This window comes from Conger conger, chromosome 3 (assembly GCF_963514075.1).
Source record: "Conger conger chromosome 3, fConCon1.1, whole genome shotgun sequence".
Classification (NCBI taxonomy): domain Eukaryota; kingdom Metazoa; phylum Chordata; class Actinopteri; order Anguilliformes; family Congridae; genus Conger; species Conger conger.
This window is the reverse complement of record NC_083762.1, coordinates 41909554-41926822: the sequence shown is the minus strand read 5'-3', so window position 1 is coordinate 41926822 and position 17269 is coordinate 41909554. Positions and strand designations below refer to the sequence as shown.

General features: G+C 40.7%; 1 protein-coding gene across 1 annotated transcript in view; it reads left to right on the top strand.

Moving 5' to 3' along the window:
* Positions 1-3990: 3990 nt before the first annotated feature.
* The window catches only part of ccdc141 (coiled-coil domain containing 141), a 54830-nt gene continuing 41551 nt past the window's right edge, over positions 3991-17269 (top strand). The window contains exons 1-3 of the mRNA XM_061235789.1: positions 3991-4294; positions 5472-5594; positions 15942-16133. Of these exons, the coding sequence (XP_061091773.1) occupies positions 4193-4294; positions 5472-5594; positions 15942-16133 (417 nt within the window). The 5' untranslated portion in view covers positions 3991-4192. The remainder of the gene's footprint in view (positions 4295-5471; positions 5595-15941; positions 16134-17269) is intronic.

Sequence of the window (17269 nt, the reverse complement as noted above, 5' to 3'; positions counted from 1 at the left end):
CTTCCCCCAGCACCCTTCTCCTGCTGCTGTGTTCTGACTCCTCAGCTTCGATCTCAGCCTGTCCTCCTGCATCCGCCTGCCTTAACCCCGGTACCCTGTTCAATTGGCTCATGACCATGCCTATTAGTCTTTGTTTTGGATTCAAATACTTTCCTGTGCTCTATTGATTGTGCCTGTTGCATTTGAGCCTGCAAGTAGGAGCAAATGGGCAGGATTTGCACTTGCATTTAATTTGTTCCTATACAACAGGCAAGATTAAACCAATGCAGGAAAGTATTTGAATCTAAAGCAAATAGTGTTTGAATCCAGATCTTGTGATGCTTTAATTTTTTTAGTTCAATAAATATTAACATTTTTAAGATGCAATACTATACTATATTTTTGGGTCTTCTGCTGCTGTCGCCTGTCCACTTCAAGGTTTGATGTATTGTAATATGCGGTTATTTGAGTTACTGTTGCCTTTTCCGTGCAAACCAGTCTGGCCATTCTGCTCTGACCTCTCATTAACATGTTTTTGCCCACATAATTGCATAGCTGCCAACTCTCACGCTTTTGGTGTGAGACGCACGCATTTGCACGTGCGTGTGAAAACAGGCAAATGCATGTGTCTCACGCCGAAAGCGTGAGTTGGCAGCTATGTAACTGTCACTCACTGTAGAGACTGTCAAAATCCCAGGAGATCAGTGGTTTCTGACATACTGTCATCATTCTGTCACCAACAATCATTCCATGGTCAAAGTCACAGATCTAATTTCTTCCACATTCTGATATTTGGTCTGAAGGCTTTTTTGCTTGCTGCCACATGATTGGCTGATTAGATATTTGTATTAACAAGCTGTACCTAATAAAGTGGTCACAGTGTGTATAATACAATAAATAAAAGTTAATTAGGAGGATGTGTCATTTCAAATGTTGACTAGTAACTAAGGTGAATTTCAGTCCTGGTCAGACTAATCTCAAGCCCGCAGACATATTTGTAAAAAATATGTTTCCAAACTGATAATACCGAATCATTAATACCAAAATATCAGGATTTCAAAGGCATGTTTCCTGTATTTGCATTTTCCAATTTAACAATGTGCAGGTCAAGCTACATGATTATTTATAGCCATATCTATTTATTTTTACAGATAGGCACGGAACTGTTAGATAACAAATGCGTCCATGACAGCTATTGCCAGCTTATAGGGTGTAGCCAAAACTTGCAGATGTCTTTTTTTCAGGGTAGATATTCAAGTGCTTGCTGAAATTATATTACCTTTTTTATGTACTCATTTATTTAAAAGATTTATAAAATAAAACGGTAATACAGACAATATGCTATTCTTTGTATGTTGGATTATTAGAAGAATTAAACAATTTTCTTGTTGAAACCTCATTCACCATATCAATATTTGAATTAATGTATTACACTTGTGTATATATATATGTATATATATATATATATATGTAGAGTACATACTACTTTATTGTGTAAGGCATTACCAGAGGAATGAAACCACTTACAGAGTGTCTTGACACATTTTTTGTGTCCGTTTCAGTGCAAACAGGCAGTGAACAGCCGGGCATGATGGATCCATTTGGTTCCTGTGCTGTGAGGAATTTCAGCTTAGTTGCAGAATGCAGTAGACCAAAACAGGAATCTACTATTGTACAATCCCTCAAGGAAGACAAACCCCAAAATCATTGAACAGTTATTCAATGTTTCTTCCTCTAGTTTTCACATTGAAGTGTGGTGACTGCTGCCCGGTGTAATCATGACAGCTTCTAAATTTAACTTGGTCATGCAGGGAGGGTCAAGAGCCTTCAAACAGATGGCCTGACTTTCCATGGCCAGTGATTCCCTTTGGTCAGCTTGCATTTGTCTGGTATGCTGAACAACATCTTGCCCCTTGTACTTTCTCAGCTGTTACTCTAGCTGAACAGCTGCCATGTTGGTACCACACAGGAAACTGGCATGTCTGTAAATACTGTTAAAACCATGGCCAAAAGGAACTTTTCCTTTTAAGCTCTGGAAAGGTCAGATTTGAAAAATATCAGTGGGTACTTGTTCCATTGGTTGGTTGTTTGGGAATTTAAGACTGCCTGTCCTGATTTCATGCATTGTGACTGGGTTTGCAATAACTCCCCAAGTATACAATAATATTCCCCAGCCAGCCAAGATATTCTCCCGGCAGGCAGCAAGTGTGTTACTGGAAATTATTTGGAATCTAAGATGCACAGGCACAAGAGGTCTTATACAGTATCCAAAACTGGCCATTTACTCATTGTCCATTTACAGTATAGAATAAATGTAACACCACATTTTTTCACAACCATAGCTGTGTTATTAGAATAATGCACCCATGATATTATTATTTTGAAGGATAATGTTCCAACCAGAAATGTTGGTATTACAGTGCAGTTTGGAAAGGCACCAAGGCATCAACCAGTACGAGCTGGTTGGTACCTTGCATGGCAGCCAATCGCCGTTGGTGTGTGAGTGTGTGTATGAATGGGTGAATGAGAAGCATCAATTGTACAGCGCTTTGGATAAAGGTGCTATATAAATTCCAACCATTTACCATTTACCAAGTATTTACAAAGACAATGATAGAAAGTGATTTTTTGCTCTGATTTTGTGAGCATAAATTAAATGAACTGAATACCATTGGGGGGTGAGGTAAACAAATTATCTGGCATGCATTCTGTGTCATTCTGAACAGCAGGTTTATTGACAGACTCTCATTCCACAGTAAAGCTCATTACAAACCCAAGTGTGTAGCCCAGTATAATTATTCACCTCCCCCAGAATTCCCAGTCTTCTCCATACTAATTACAGACTGTCTCATTGTGCCCTTTCACAATGCACAATTCACAAACAATTTCAGTTTGCAAGATCTATGACAACTGCATGTTGGTAAATCCTCCTTTGCATACATGTTATCTGATTTAATATCTTAAATTATGAATGGTCACAGTGCAGTGCATTTCAATTAAAAAGCAATTATTTAACATAATGCGTCATTAGACATGAACTATTATGGTTGTGTAAGTGAATGACTGGTCTTTTTAGTATCCAAAAAACTGCAGAACATGTATTTATTCCTGTGGGTTGTGAATAAGCCGCACGCGCATTGATACTATGATGCAGGATGTGTCCCAGTGGTGAGTAGCACTATTAAGCTGTTGCCACTTTGGGCAGAGTTTGTCCAGCAGTGTGTCCTAGAGAAGTGAAGCTTTTGCTGTCGTTTCCCAGGCTTTCTTCCTCCCATTGTGCACAAGTCAGGGGATTGCAGTGTTTTTTATCAAGGCAACACTCCCTTGATTCTGGCATGCTGGTTTGCACGTCATATTTAAAACAACCCAGTGGAAGTATTACTACCTACATGGGAAGCAAGCTTAAAACATATAACAAAGATTTTGTATACAGAGTTATGTGACAAAATGGTGAAACTATTAATTGTCTATCGGTGCATTTCTCTGCAATCTCCTGCATGAAGCAGTTGGAGAAGTACTGGTTGGGATTAAAATTACTGAGTTGTTCACCAGCCCTGTGTGTTTAAACACAGGCATTCCTGGGTGAAGTGTTCTTGGCTGCCAATGGGGACACTGTAAAGACTTCTTCTGAGATCAGGAGAGACACTGTTGCACTGATAGAAATTAATGTGCATATATTTACTTGTATTTTTCTGCAGTATCGTGATCGTAGATGCAGGGTATTATTTGGAGGAGAGAGAAAGTCAGTTAGAGAGAGACAGAAAGACAACCAGAGACAGAAAGACAAATGAAGAGAGAGAGGGACAGATAAGTTGGTGCGGGGGGCATGCTGAGAGACCAGAGCTACTATACTAGGGGTGTGTCAAGTGACTCTCAACATACTGATAATCCTAGTGGATATTCCTATTTTTAGCACAGTCTGCTGTGCTCTGTCCATGCCTGCTTGTACTGTGTTTGGTGTTGGGAATTCATTCAAGCCAGAAGCCTCAACTGGGATTGCAGGGAGGAAACCACGGCAGAGGGATCGCTTTCGGTGCTGCTGAGACTGCAGTCGAGTTGCTGGAGACTTGGCACTGTTTACATCGACTCCCTCGCTGTGGAAAGTGAGCAGCTCTTGAGGGAAACATAAAGTTGCTAACAGTTTGGACTGCCCTGGATTTCTGGCAGAGGGACTGAGGGAGAGGGCCCAGGATTAGAGCGGACCGGTGGCACAATGTCCAGCGAAGGTGACACCAAAGGTCAGCCTTCCACAACGACAATCAGCACCGTCGCAGTGGAAGCTGGGGAATCTCGGCTTATTGTCGCAATTCTTAAGGTACTCGTCAAATGTTTAAGAACATGTGAGGAAGCTAATTGCAAAGAAGGCAGCTGTAGCTTGTTTTATTTAGATCAGTTAGGCAGAGCTGAGATTTTATCTTAGAACAGTGTAACCATCATATGATGATAATTTAAGTGCAACTATATCCAATATTACAACATCATTACTTTACTCATTTTATCCTTATAAATAAGGAAAGTTATTTGAAGACACTAGTTTGCTACAGAGAACATATTGTTTCACAACATAATAGATGGATGGTATTATTTTTCTCTGCATATTTTAAAATTAAATTTTGTAAAAGTGATTGATATTATATTTATTTTGTTTGAGAGAACTTGTCTCAAAATTAACCTCAGCGCATCTTGTCACAGAATTGATTCCTCCACAGTTGTAAAAACTGTCAAAGAAATTCTGTCAATGGAGTTATAAGCATACGATTTGGCCATTTGATAGTGGATTTTAATTGTTTCCATTAAGCTAGTACAAGAATACTTGTAATGCCAATGTGCAACAGGGTATGCTATACAAGTGTGATGTATAGAAATATCCAAGCCTTCAATTTCTGTTAATGACACTGAGAAATGAGGATACACAGTTTGCCAATAATTAAAGAACCATCTTGTATGTTAAATGGGTTATAATTTCAGTCAGTCTTTTGTGTTTCACTTGTGCCAGTATAGTGTCCGGTTTGATAAAGACAATGTTTTATTTTGTGTCCTCATGAAAGAAAGTATGGGAAGCATGTGGTATTCTGAAATGTGTTCCTCATAACACATTGTAATATAATCAGCTGCAGAATAAATAAAACTAATACATGGTATGGTACTGTGTCGTGTCACTGGAATATAAAGGGTGTTTACATCCCATAATTCACCGGTATCTATCACACATAAATGTAAATTATTTTACCTCTTTATCCTCAGCTAATTTGTCAGGCATCAACATGAGAGTATTTAATTTGCTGCATGTTCTGCCATCAGTGGAGTGTCACACTAATGTTTTGTGTCAGGCATTGATGGGATAGCATGCAGAAGACATGATATGAAGTTTCCGCCATTCGTAGGCCATTCTTCCTGTGATGTTTACAGTCTGCGATATTCACACAGGGACCACATGGGCCTCGTGTTTCAAACAGTTCAATGCAAACTTGGCATGGCTTATGTTTTTGTAGTGTGGGCCACTGTTGCAGCTGCGGCTGGCTGAATCAACACCAAACCTTCTAGAGATTGGGAGCAACCAGGATGAGACCAAAAAACACCTTGATGAGCACGAGCAGCTCCTGACCAACCTTAAGGTAACCAGCTGAAAAGCACTGAGCAATGAGCAGGGCTGTATGTGTCTATGCTTACTGTATGTGATTGGTTTCCAAAGCAACAGTTTGGAATTAAATGAAAATGTAATTAAATTAAAATATGTTTCCACATGCACAGACTACTATCTATCCATCCTGATACTTTCATGCACTTAATAATGATATAATGGACCACTCGGTTTCTGGAAATCAATGCACCAAAATATTACTCAACAGCTTAACTTAACAGCAACATTTCTTTCCAAATATAATGCCACAGTTACTTGCAAACATGAACAGAGCTCAAAATGCGTATTTTAGCCCTATCAACTTTGCCCCTTTGAGTTGTCGACATCCCAAATTATTATTGTGTTCATATTTCTAAAATAATATAAACCGCAACGTAATAAATCCACAAAATGGCAATGCCAGATTGTTAAAAAGGCACTCTGCTTGCGAGAACAGCAGTTTAGACAGACACTTCAGAAATATTATTGCGTTGGCATAGCAGAATTCATATACAGACATGTGTAACCATCCTGTGAGTGTTTGCGTTGCAGGCAAATCTTTGTCTGACATAAATCTGTGCAGAATACACTAAGCTTTCACAACAGGGATGGGCTATATTTCTGTAAAACTATGTTTTAGCTTATCCTGAGGGTATTTACCCGGCTGTTGTGCATGCATCACTGTAGAATATGTCAATATCACAGGACAGTTTTTTATCATGTGTGGGTTGAAGTTTGGTTGTACAGCAGACATCATAGTGCTTTCAGCTGTGTATATTCCAATATTGTACTTTTGTAAATAGTTTCATGTGTATTTGCCTACTAAAATTCAACCCCATATTATGTTGTATGAGGTGGTAACAGGTAATTACAGGTTACAGACTTGCTATAGATAAACCTGTAATTTTATTGTTAATTTTGAAATCAAGTTCCATGTGATACAGGTTGGTTAGAAAGCATTAGTGTGGGTTGGGTGTCTCGGTGGCGCAGCCTGTAGAGCACTGACCGCATGCTCATTGCGAGCCTCGACGTCGGCGGTTCGAATCCGTCCGTCCGTCCGACATTTGTCGCATGTCTTCCCCTCTCTCTCGCTCCCATTCTTCCTGTCTCTCTATACTATATACTGTCCAATAAAGCTGAAAAAGGCCTAAAAAATATCTTAAAAAAAAAAAAAAAAAAGAAAGCATTAGTGTGAGTAATCCTTTTTGGAGAGCTTTTTGGACATTTTGGGCATGATTTATGAAAACAATATGTGTGAATAAAATACACATAAAGGTAAATTTTCTTTACATTATGTATAAGAAATATGTTTTAATAGAACAATAAGCTTTTCTGATCATTCATGTGTTTGGACAAAAACCTATGCAGTTCTTTTGTACTTGGAAAGATTTGGGGACACTTTCCCAAACTCATGCTGAAATTGAATGACTGTTGATATTTTTACCCAATTTTATAGTTGACATCAGTTTGTACACAAATATAAAGTAGGTTGGTCCTTGACTTATAAATTGAGATATTCAGTGCTATAAAAACTATAAAAGTGCTTTATTTTTAATTAAACTTTTGTCTAAATTGTTTGTACATGCTCTTACATAAATTTGTTCTGTCTCAAATTTCTGAATGGTACAAGATTCTTTAATTTAAGTCTTCAACCATGTGTGTGCAGGAAATTGTTTTTGAGATATGGACAGTTTTATAGGACTAGTACAAAATAGGCACAATAAAGCACACTGCTTTACACATGTTGGAAAATAAAGCTTAGGTCAATAACTGTATTATTCCTTAGTTTATGGTTGTCACATGCCGTGACACACCCCTGGGTGGACAGAACAGATTGACACAGGCAGGTAAAGTGAATGTTGGTTTTCACCTGCATACTATAGAAATAAACAAAAAGGTCTTTGTCCGTCACACTCTCAGGAACAAAATGACAAACGTAAACAATGATGACAAACAAAAGCTTGTCATTTGTCAGGTCTGTGGCCTTCCTCCAACTGCTCTCTCTCCTCAGTAGTTTCTCGGTCTCAGCTGCCTACTGGGGAAAAGAGCACACATTTAAGAGCCTGGACTAATTAATCATGTTGCCCAGGTAATCATGTTAACCATTAGGCGTGGTCCTCGGTTTGCCCTGCCTCCTTCCCGCAAACCAAGCCCCACCTGCCACACACCTCCACCAACAGAATGCAGCCGAGGCGCATTTGGTTTGCCTGACTCCCCCTCCCTTCCCAGGAGCAGAAATTGGCACAAGCATTTTCCCACCCCAGCCGGTGGATTACACAAAAATGGAATGGCTGTAGGGCCAGAGAACACTGGGTAATCCTTGACTTGGTGTCCTTCATTCGGTGCAGCCACTGGAGCAGGGCATGATCTGAATAGAGGACAAAGTTTCTCCCCCGGAAGTAGTACTGGAGAGTCACCACAGACCATTTTATGGCATGAAATTTGTTCTCGAACCAACTCTCTCTGGGGCTGAGCTTGCGGCTGATGTAAAGTACCAGTCGCTCCTCGCCCTCAACCTCCTGGGACAACACTGCTCCCAGTTCTCTATCCGAGGCATTGGTCTGCAGGAGGAAAGGTTTGGACTAATCAACAGAGGACTGCCACACAAGCACGCTTTAATTCTCACAAATGCCACCTGGCACTGCTCCATCCACTAGACCACCCTGAAGTTGCCTTTCGACTGAGATCAGTCAAGGAGCTAGCGAGACTAGAAAAATCTGGAATGAACAAGCAATAGTCATTTGCTAGCTCCAGGAATGACTTCACTTATTTTTTTGACTTGGGTTGGGGACACACTGAAATGGTCACTGAAAAAAATGAGCAGAGCCCAACCGATTCAGCAGCTCGTCCACCCAAGGCATAGAATAGCCATCAAATTTTGAAACTGTGTTTACCTTTTGGTAATCCATGCAGAATCAAACAGACCCCTCGGAATGCCACGACCCGTATAGTAACTCAAAGGGGGAAACCCCGGTGGGGGCATGGGGAACCTCTTATATAGCAAATAACAGGGGGTCAATTCATTTCTCAATTCCGGAGATCGGTGGGAAGAAACTTACAAATCATTGTCTTCAGAGTCTAATTGAACCGCTCCACCAGCCTGTTTGAGGGTGGTAGATGCTGGTTCTAATAGACTTGACGTCCACCCATTTGTAAAGCTCTTTCAGTGTCTGTGACATGAACAATATGCCTTGATCGGTGAGAATCTCTTTCGGGATTCCGACCTGGGAGAAAAAATGTAACAGCGCCTCCGCAATAGTCTTGGTTGATATATTGCAGAGGGGGACTGCCTCCAGATACCGGGTTGCATAGTCTACTATGACTAATACAGAGCAATATCCTTCTGTGCTCTGCTCTAATGGTCCAACGAGGTCCATGCCAATTCTTTTGAAGGGGACCCTCTATTTAGGGTAATGACTGGTGCTTTTGGAATGGCTGCAGGATTTCCTTTTGACGCCATATACCACCAACAGCATTCTTCCCGTATACGGTTCAGTGTTTTATCTTGTCCCAAATTACTGTGAGCCACTTGAAAAAACTTTTCCCAATGGCTTTTTGCCACCAAAAGTTGCATGCTGTCCTCCCCTGTATTTTGGTCCCGACTCACCATAACTTGTCATTAATTATAAAAAAAGTAGGGGTATGACACTGCCCTCTGCGGTTCAAGTAGCCTTCCATCAATCTTAATCACTTAGTCAGCTACTCAACAGTCTCATCCCGTGTCTTCTCCGAGGGAGAGGTTATTCTCTACTAGTTCAATGGCTGCCACCAGGGAGGTTGGCCGGTGGCACCGGAGCCAGTCGGAGGTCCCTTTCAGGAGCCCCATCATGAACTACTCTAGTGCGACCTGCTCTACGATTTCCTTGAGGTTGCAGCTCTCAGGCTGTAGCCTGTACAAGCAGGAGTCGAGGAGGTGAAGGGCCGACAAACCAAAGTTCCCTCAGTCTCTTTCAGTGGCCCCCCGGCTTCAGTCCCACCCATTTGCCGATGGTTGCCTGGAGGGTGACAACTATGCCCACTCCTCCACTGGTCAGTTGCACACCCTGGCTGTCTGCTCAAATAGTTCAAAGAACGCCTCCGGGTCGTCTTCTGGCCCCATCTTCTGTACCCTGATGTGGGCCAGGGGTGTTCCTTCCCTCAGCAGCCCCGTTAGTATGGCTCGATCCACAGCCAGCAAATGCCGTAATAGCCTGCATCACCTGGTATTGATTGTTCTGCAGGCTGCAGAGGGCTTGATGATGGGACTCCTGCATCTGGGCCAGCTGTTTGCAGTAGCATAGAAGGTTAAATCCTCAGAGTCTCTTCTGTCCTGGGTTTCGGCACCAATTTGTCACACGCCGTGACACACCCCAGGGTGGACAGAAGAGTGACTGTTGGTTTTCACCAGTGTTTAATTCAGTCTCCAGGGAGCGGGCATGGGCGAGAGAGAGTGAACACAAACTATAGAAATAAACAAAAAGGCCTTTGTCCGTCACCCTCCTGGGATCAGGATCAAAATGGCAAACCAAACAATGACGAAACACAAAACCAAACTGTAGTTTTCACTCTCCGGGTCTCTCGTACAACCACTCTCTCTTGTATGTAATTTCCTGGTCTCAGCCGCCTACTGCGGGAAAGAGCACACATTTAACAGCCTGGACTAATTCATTGTGTAGCCCAGGTGTGTGTGTGTCTGCTTAACCAGTCCTCGGATTGTCCTTCCTGCAAACCAAGCCCCACTTGCCACAATGGTATTTTTTGTGCATATTTATCAAGGGTGCCAAAAATTCTGGACCTGACTGTATTACTGGAGATCTTGTATGTCTCTTCCACTTAAAAACATTCCTTTTGAGCCATTGTGTAAGGTATATTCAACCATCATTACCCATGTCGGCTGACAACGGTCTACAGCACTTGCATCATATAGCTAATTATACAGTGACTGCTGCTATTTGCTGTGAGGAGCTTTACTTACCCAGAGGCCCAACCAAGCTGAATCCAAATGATAGAGTGACTGCAATGAGTGTATTGATTGTGCTGAATGTATTGGCATAGCTAGTGCCTGTAAATTTGCAGTACTGTATATTGCAGTATTTGCTATTACTGTATTTCAGGGAATTATCACAAGTAATGCAACCTGTTGCAGGAGCTTCAAATGTTGGCCGCAAATGCAGAAAAGCTAGTTGCACCACTTGCTTTTGAAAAGCCCAATACTTTGTTATACTCAATAACCCAGGAAACTAAAGAAGCAAGGTATGTTTTTTTGCACTAACAAGGAAAAATGGCGTTGGCGCCCTCTACTGCCAATATGCTCTTGTATGATTATCAATTGACTGATATTCTACATTTTTAGAATATTTATTTTCTGAAAATGATGTTTTGTGATTCAGTAAATACATAAACGCTTAATGCAGATTGTTAATATGGTCAAAATTACTGTTTTTACAGAATGAAATATCACAAAAGAGCAAAAGACTCTGTGATTGGGGGACAATGAGGTATGCTGACTGATGTCATGCCGGCATAAGATATTTAATATTTCATGATGTATTCCTGTTATATAAATGGGCTGCCCCCCTGCCCCCCTTAGGCTATCACTAATTTTATTTTCAGCAATACCCATCCAAAAGTCTGCAGTACTATATGTTTTTCAAGTCTTCTCTAATTTGGCATAACAAGCTTGAAAGGTTCATATATTTGGATCACTGTCATACTTTCCATATACAGTGAGCTCCATAATATTTGGGACAAAGACATTTCTTCATCAGGGGGCTGTAATTTCTACATGGTGAAACCAAAATGTAGAAAAGAATCTGCATATTGAACATTCATGTTAATTATATCAGGAATGTTACTGCAAGTAACATTAATATGTTCTTTAAGTGCTTATTATTAAATAATATTATGTTGATGTGTATTAATATTATTTCATGACTAAATGATTATCATCAGGAGATTTTGCCACAAGCATGTTCCCATCATTACTTTATCTCACACTCAAGTATAATTTAATCAGAATATTCTTGGACAATTTTGTGTTGTGTTGCTGAGTCATACGTTTATGGTTTAAAGTATACTTTGTACAAATAGATGAAAGAATCATGGTAAAACCTGGTAAAAGAATAGCAGTGTAAAACCCAACGCTAACGCAACGACGGAATTTAGCGAGGGCTGAAGGTATCAGCGTGCTCGTCCTTCTGGTGTTGCTGAAAGAATACTAATAGGGTTAAAAATGAGTGGCCCCTATGCAGACAGTCTATTTTATGTTCAATATGGTGCACCAAGATGCACTATACGTTTGGCCTACGCCTATATATAATTAAATTTATCCGATAGAATAAATTATATAATCAGGGATTTCATCCTGTTTTACAACAGATGTATCCCCACTAGGGCAAAGCCTATGTGACATCTATTATAGAACATTTAGTAGATTTAATTTTACATATGTCTATAACAAATATTTCACAAACTATTGCCTATGTATTTAATTATAAGTATACAACTGTTACTGATACAGGTAGCACAGGCCAGAGGACTCAGTTTCCAGCAGCTCAGAAAGACAGAAATTCTGTGAGGCGACACCCGACACCAGTCTCAGAGGTCTCGCATAGGCCCCACATGCGGCTGATTCCCCAACCTTGTAGCAGCGCATCAGAGGGTTGGAGACTTGGTATCTGCTGTGGCACCCAGCGGCCCTGTGACGTAACATCAGGCCCGGTACACAGAGGTATAGTGACCACTGGTACAGGCCTCCCAAACTCTGTTTCTAGAACTGGAACTTAAAACCTAGGCTATGCTCCTGACTCAGCAGTAATATATACTTAATATACTTAATATAGTATATATAATTATATACTTAAATAAGATGGAGAAGCTTGCCACCTTTAACAGAGCTCAAACTTACTCCACAGTTAATATAATATATATATGTGCATGTTGTCATATTGCACATCTACGGGCAGCCATCAAAAATAATACTTATATACTTTCAATTGCGACATGCTTGTTTCTAAAACCGTTCCTACTGTAGCCTATTTGCTGTTTAAGCTAATAGCCACAGTCACACAGCAAAGTTACAAAAACATGCATACCACCATTTCTCTCTCTCTGCCCTCTACAATGATTGCGCTACGTACCCTGAGGGGTAGTAACCTGCAAATATGGCTGGTTTCTACGGTCCCAGTCCTGTCCGGGATATGTCGATCCCCTACACAGTATTCATGCAGCAAAATAACACAACTCTCCCCAACATTACTGATAGAAAGAAACTACTCCTACTCACCACACCAAGGATCGCAAAACCAGATGGAAGGAAAACCACACACCCGGGGTAACGGGTATCATGCCGGGTTGCACAACACCACCAGAAGGAGCAAACTTCAGACACCTCACCCCTTGTAAGGCTCGAATCTTACACGGATGAAAGCAGATCACGTCGGCAGACGAATCTGACATGAATGGAATTAGATCACGTCGGCAGACGAATCTGACATGAATGGAATTAGATCACGTTGAACTGTAAATAAATCTGAAATATATGCAATCTTAAACCATGAACAGCACAGCCAAGCACCCCAGTGAGTGCAACCATGTACACCAGTAATAATAATACTAATTTCTGCTTTTATAAATTGGAATAACGCAAAGGTGACACAATGGCTTAATGTATATTCACATCAAGCTAAATGCATGATGCCCGAGACATATTCATCTCATATTTATGGTTTAAAACCTAATTTGGTACCCAACATGTGGTTGAACATGACATTTTCAACCTAATTTGTCGTGTCCAATGAATTGGCAGTGGGATTTGCGCATGAACGCGGTCAAAATTGTAATATTCTGGACTGGATTCAGGACTTGAGACATCAGTGGTTCTCCTCTGAAGGTAGGGTCACCAGCCTGCTTGTTCTCACACAACCAAGCTCACATTGAGTTGAGCTGAAGGAACCTCTCACATGTGGCTTAGGTGCGCAGTCCACAGGCACTCAATCAACCAGTGGAGGTCACTAAAGAGCAATAAAACCAGACCCCTAAAAAACTGAGCCATCATGTACTGTGGGAGACACAATCGCAGACTGCGTGTCACCATCTGGAGCTACTGGCAAGGTCAGGATTCACTCCGAGACCATGGGGCTCATCCATGCTCTGTAGCATGGCGCTTAACTGAACGGCCCACCCAGCAGCCAAACACAGCTCAAGACAACCAATGATTTTTCCAACCGCTGCATTAACTTCTCACATAGCAGGTTCCCATAAATTACCAGCTGTTATCGGTGAGAGACATGCCTCTCCTCCGCTAGCTCTTCCACAGTGCTGTGTAGCCTGTAGTGTGGGGTGGGGGAAAAGTCACTGACATCAAGGGCGAGAGTGTTGGAGGAGTGAACATTCTTCAGTGAGTGTGCTCCCTACATGGGCTCGGACAGAATAGCAGGTGGTGATCCCAAATTGGGGAAAAGACCAGGGAGAAAAAGAGAAATCTGTCTAAATTTACCATCACTGTAAAGTTGAAGGGAAAGCAGCGGGAAGGTCCATGCTACAGAGCAATATCCTTTTGCCTTTATATTCAAACACTTTGGTTTTGGGTTAAATTTCAAGAATAGCTGCTAATGGAGCAGGATATACTTGCTGAGCACTTTATTAGGAACACCTGTACACCTATTTATTAATGGCAGTATCTAATCAGCCAATTGTGTGGCAGCAAAGCAATGCATAAAATCATGCAAATATGGTTCAGGAGCTTCAGTTAATGTTCACATCAACCATCAGAATGTGGACACATTTGTGGAATGATTGTTGGTGCTGGTTTGAGTATCTCAGCAACTGCTGATCTCTTGGGATTTTTGGGCACAACAGTCCCTAAAGGTTACTCTGACGTGTTAATGAGAGAGATCAAAAGAGAAAGGCCAGACTGGTCGAAGTTGACAGGAAGGTGGCAGTAACGGAAATATGGTAAATGGCAGGCATTTATATAGCGCCTTTATCCAAAGCGCTGTACAATTGATGCTTCTCATCCACCCATTCATACACACACTCACACACCGACGGCGATTGGCTGCCATGCAAGGCGCCAACCAGCTCGTCAGGAGCATTTGGGGGTGTTAGGTGTCTTGCTCAGGGACACTTCGACACAGCCCAGGCGGGGGATCGAACCGGCAACCCTCCGACTGCCAGACGACTGCTCTTACTGCCTCTCACAATAACCTCACAATACAACAGTGGTATGCAGAAGAGCATCTATGAACCATACCGATCTAGGAAACAACAGGCCTGTCAGTCTAACTTGTATCACATGTAAAATACTGGAACCTTTAGAGACATTAGAGACAAACTGGAATTATTGGAATATAATAACATTTTAAGGGAGAGCCAGCATGGTTTTCGTAAGGGTAGGTCATGCCTGACAAACCTTTTGGCATTCTTTGAGGAAGCTACCAAGTGTTTTGATGTTAGCAGGATATTTAGATGTTAGCTTATAATATTGTATATTTAAATTTCCAAAAAGCATTTGATAAGGTACCACATGACAAACTCATTATTAAAATGAGGACAGTAGGAATTACAGGAGCCATTTCAGAGTAGGTTCGGAACTGGCTCTGGGATAGAACTCAAAGAGTAGTAGTAGGGACTAAGCAGGGTATTGTGGGAAGTGTCCCACAGGGTTTGGTGCTGGGGCCACTGCTCTTCTTTATTTATATAAATTACCTTGACAGAGATACTTTAGTTAAATTTGCAGATGCATAATAAAAGAGAGCATTTGATACTTTTAGTGTTCTTATAACTCCTTTATAATCCACAAATCCACAGAGCATAAAGGGAAATGTCATTTACTACAATATGGGACCTTGATTCAGATTGATTCAGAACAAGTAATCATTTCATCCATTACTTGTCAGGCCGTATTTTGTGCAGCAAGTTTCATGTACGTACTGTACTACATCTGGCCCTAGATATTATCAAAAATTAAGCAAAGAAAATGTTCGTTGCAACTGCTGAATGGATAAACATTTATTTGTCTACTGTTCTGCTTGTATAGCTTGGTTCATTATCCTTTACCTAAAAGTATATGCACTACTGTTTAAAAGTTTGGGGTCATCTTGTCTTTTTTGCTTTTTCTGATTCAATATTTAATTTTCTGTGTCTGTAATCAAGCAATTCATACGTGGTCAAAGCACAGACTCTGAGTTTTTATGAAATTATTATAATTTTTATACATTTTGGTTTTGCGATGTCATAATTACAGCACTTTTTATATGTAGTCCCCCATTTCAATTTTTGAACAGTAGTGTAGGTTTTTGTTTTTAAGCTATGTGAAATGCCCACTTTTCTCAGATTTTATGCTGTTACTCCCATCTTTCAGAAACATGAACATGGTGTCTGGGGTCTGCTGTCTGAGGCAGATAAGGTAGCAAAGGACAAGAGAAATGAGGTGGATGTACATGTGGCTATGGCCAGTACACTGAGTGATGCATGGAGGACCTTAATCGCACAGCTGGAGAAGCGAAGGTCCCTTCTACAATTAGCCTCGGATTTCTTTGACCGAGCCCTGGAGGTAAGAACTTCAGCACACTTGCTTTAGTTGTGTTTTTTTGCCAGAAATACTTTTTAGACCTTCCAATTAGCAGTTATAAGATTGTGCCTAAAACCAAGAATATATAGCATATAGTACAGTATGCAACATTGCCTTCAAAAGACCGATACCATTAACCATAAACCTTTTGTTTTTGAGCCTAAAGGATTGACTGTTTCAGCATGCAGTGAAATTATCTTACTTGCTCATGGAAAATTCAATAAATCCAAGAACATGAGATTTAATAGCAGTATATTCTACCACTGTTACAGACGATCACTCATTGTTCACATATCATATGACTGGAACACTACACTATAAGAATACCTGCTTAATGTTTTCAAAGTCATCATAGTGACAAGCACATTATTCTGTTTTATTATGAAAAATAAAACATGTATTTTTACTCTCTCTGAATGAAATCACACTGCACAGGGTACAGTAGCATCTGGAGTTTGCCAAATGTAATTGGAATTATGATTTGGCTATACGTGCCATTGACATGTTTGGCAGCAATGGATGTTTTGCTGCCAGGGCCTAATCATTGGCATAGTTAATTAAATAAAATTCCAAAGGTCATTTCTGCCAGAAGAAAATCTGAAGAAGCTGAGACTTAGTTGTATTGTGAATTTTCCAGCAAGAAAATGGCTCAAAATATCCATCGAAATCCACACAAAAATGGAAATGAAATTATCTGCAATAGCCATCTTAGTCTCCAGACTTAAGTCCCATCAAAAAACTGTCTGAACTGAAGAGGGCAGTCCAATCCAAGGATATCTGTGACCTTGAAAAGTCATGCATGGAGGAATATTTTTTTGTAAGACTTGGTTTGATTCCATTGAATCATTAATAAAGCACACATGTTGGAAAATAAAGTTTATGCCAATAATGGTATTATTTGTTAGTTTACAGTATTTTGTGTAATTCTGTGCTTCTGTATAATCAAAGCATAGAAACAGAGGCATGAATGACCAATGATTAAACTTTTCCATGAGTTCAGAAGACACATACAGAAACAGGCGTTCCTCAAGCTGTTATACTGACTACAAAGTACAATTAGTAAGATGGATTAGAGCCCTGTACTATTCATTTTTACAGATGCAAAAACAGGAAATAGG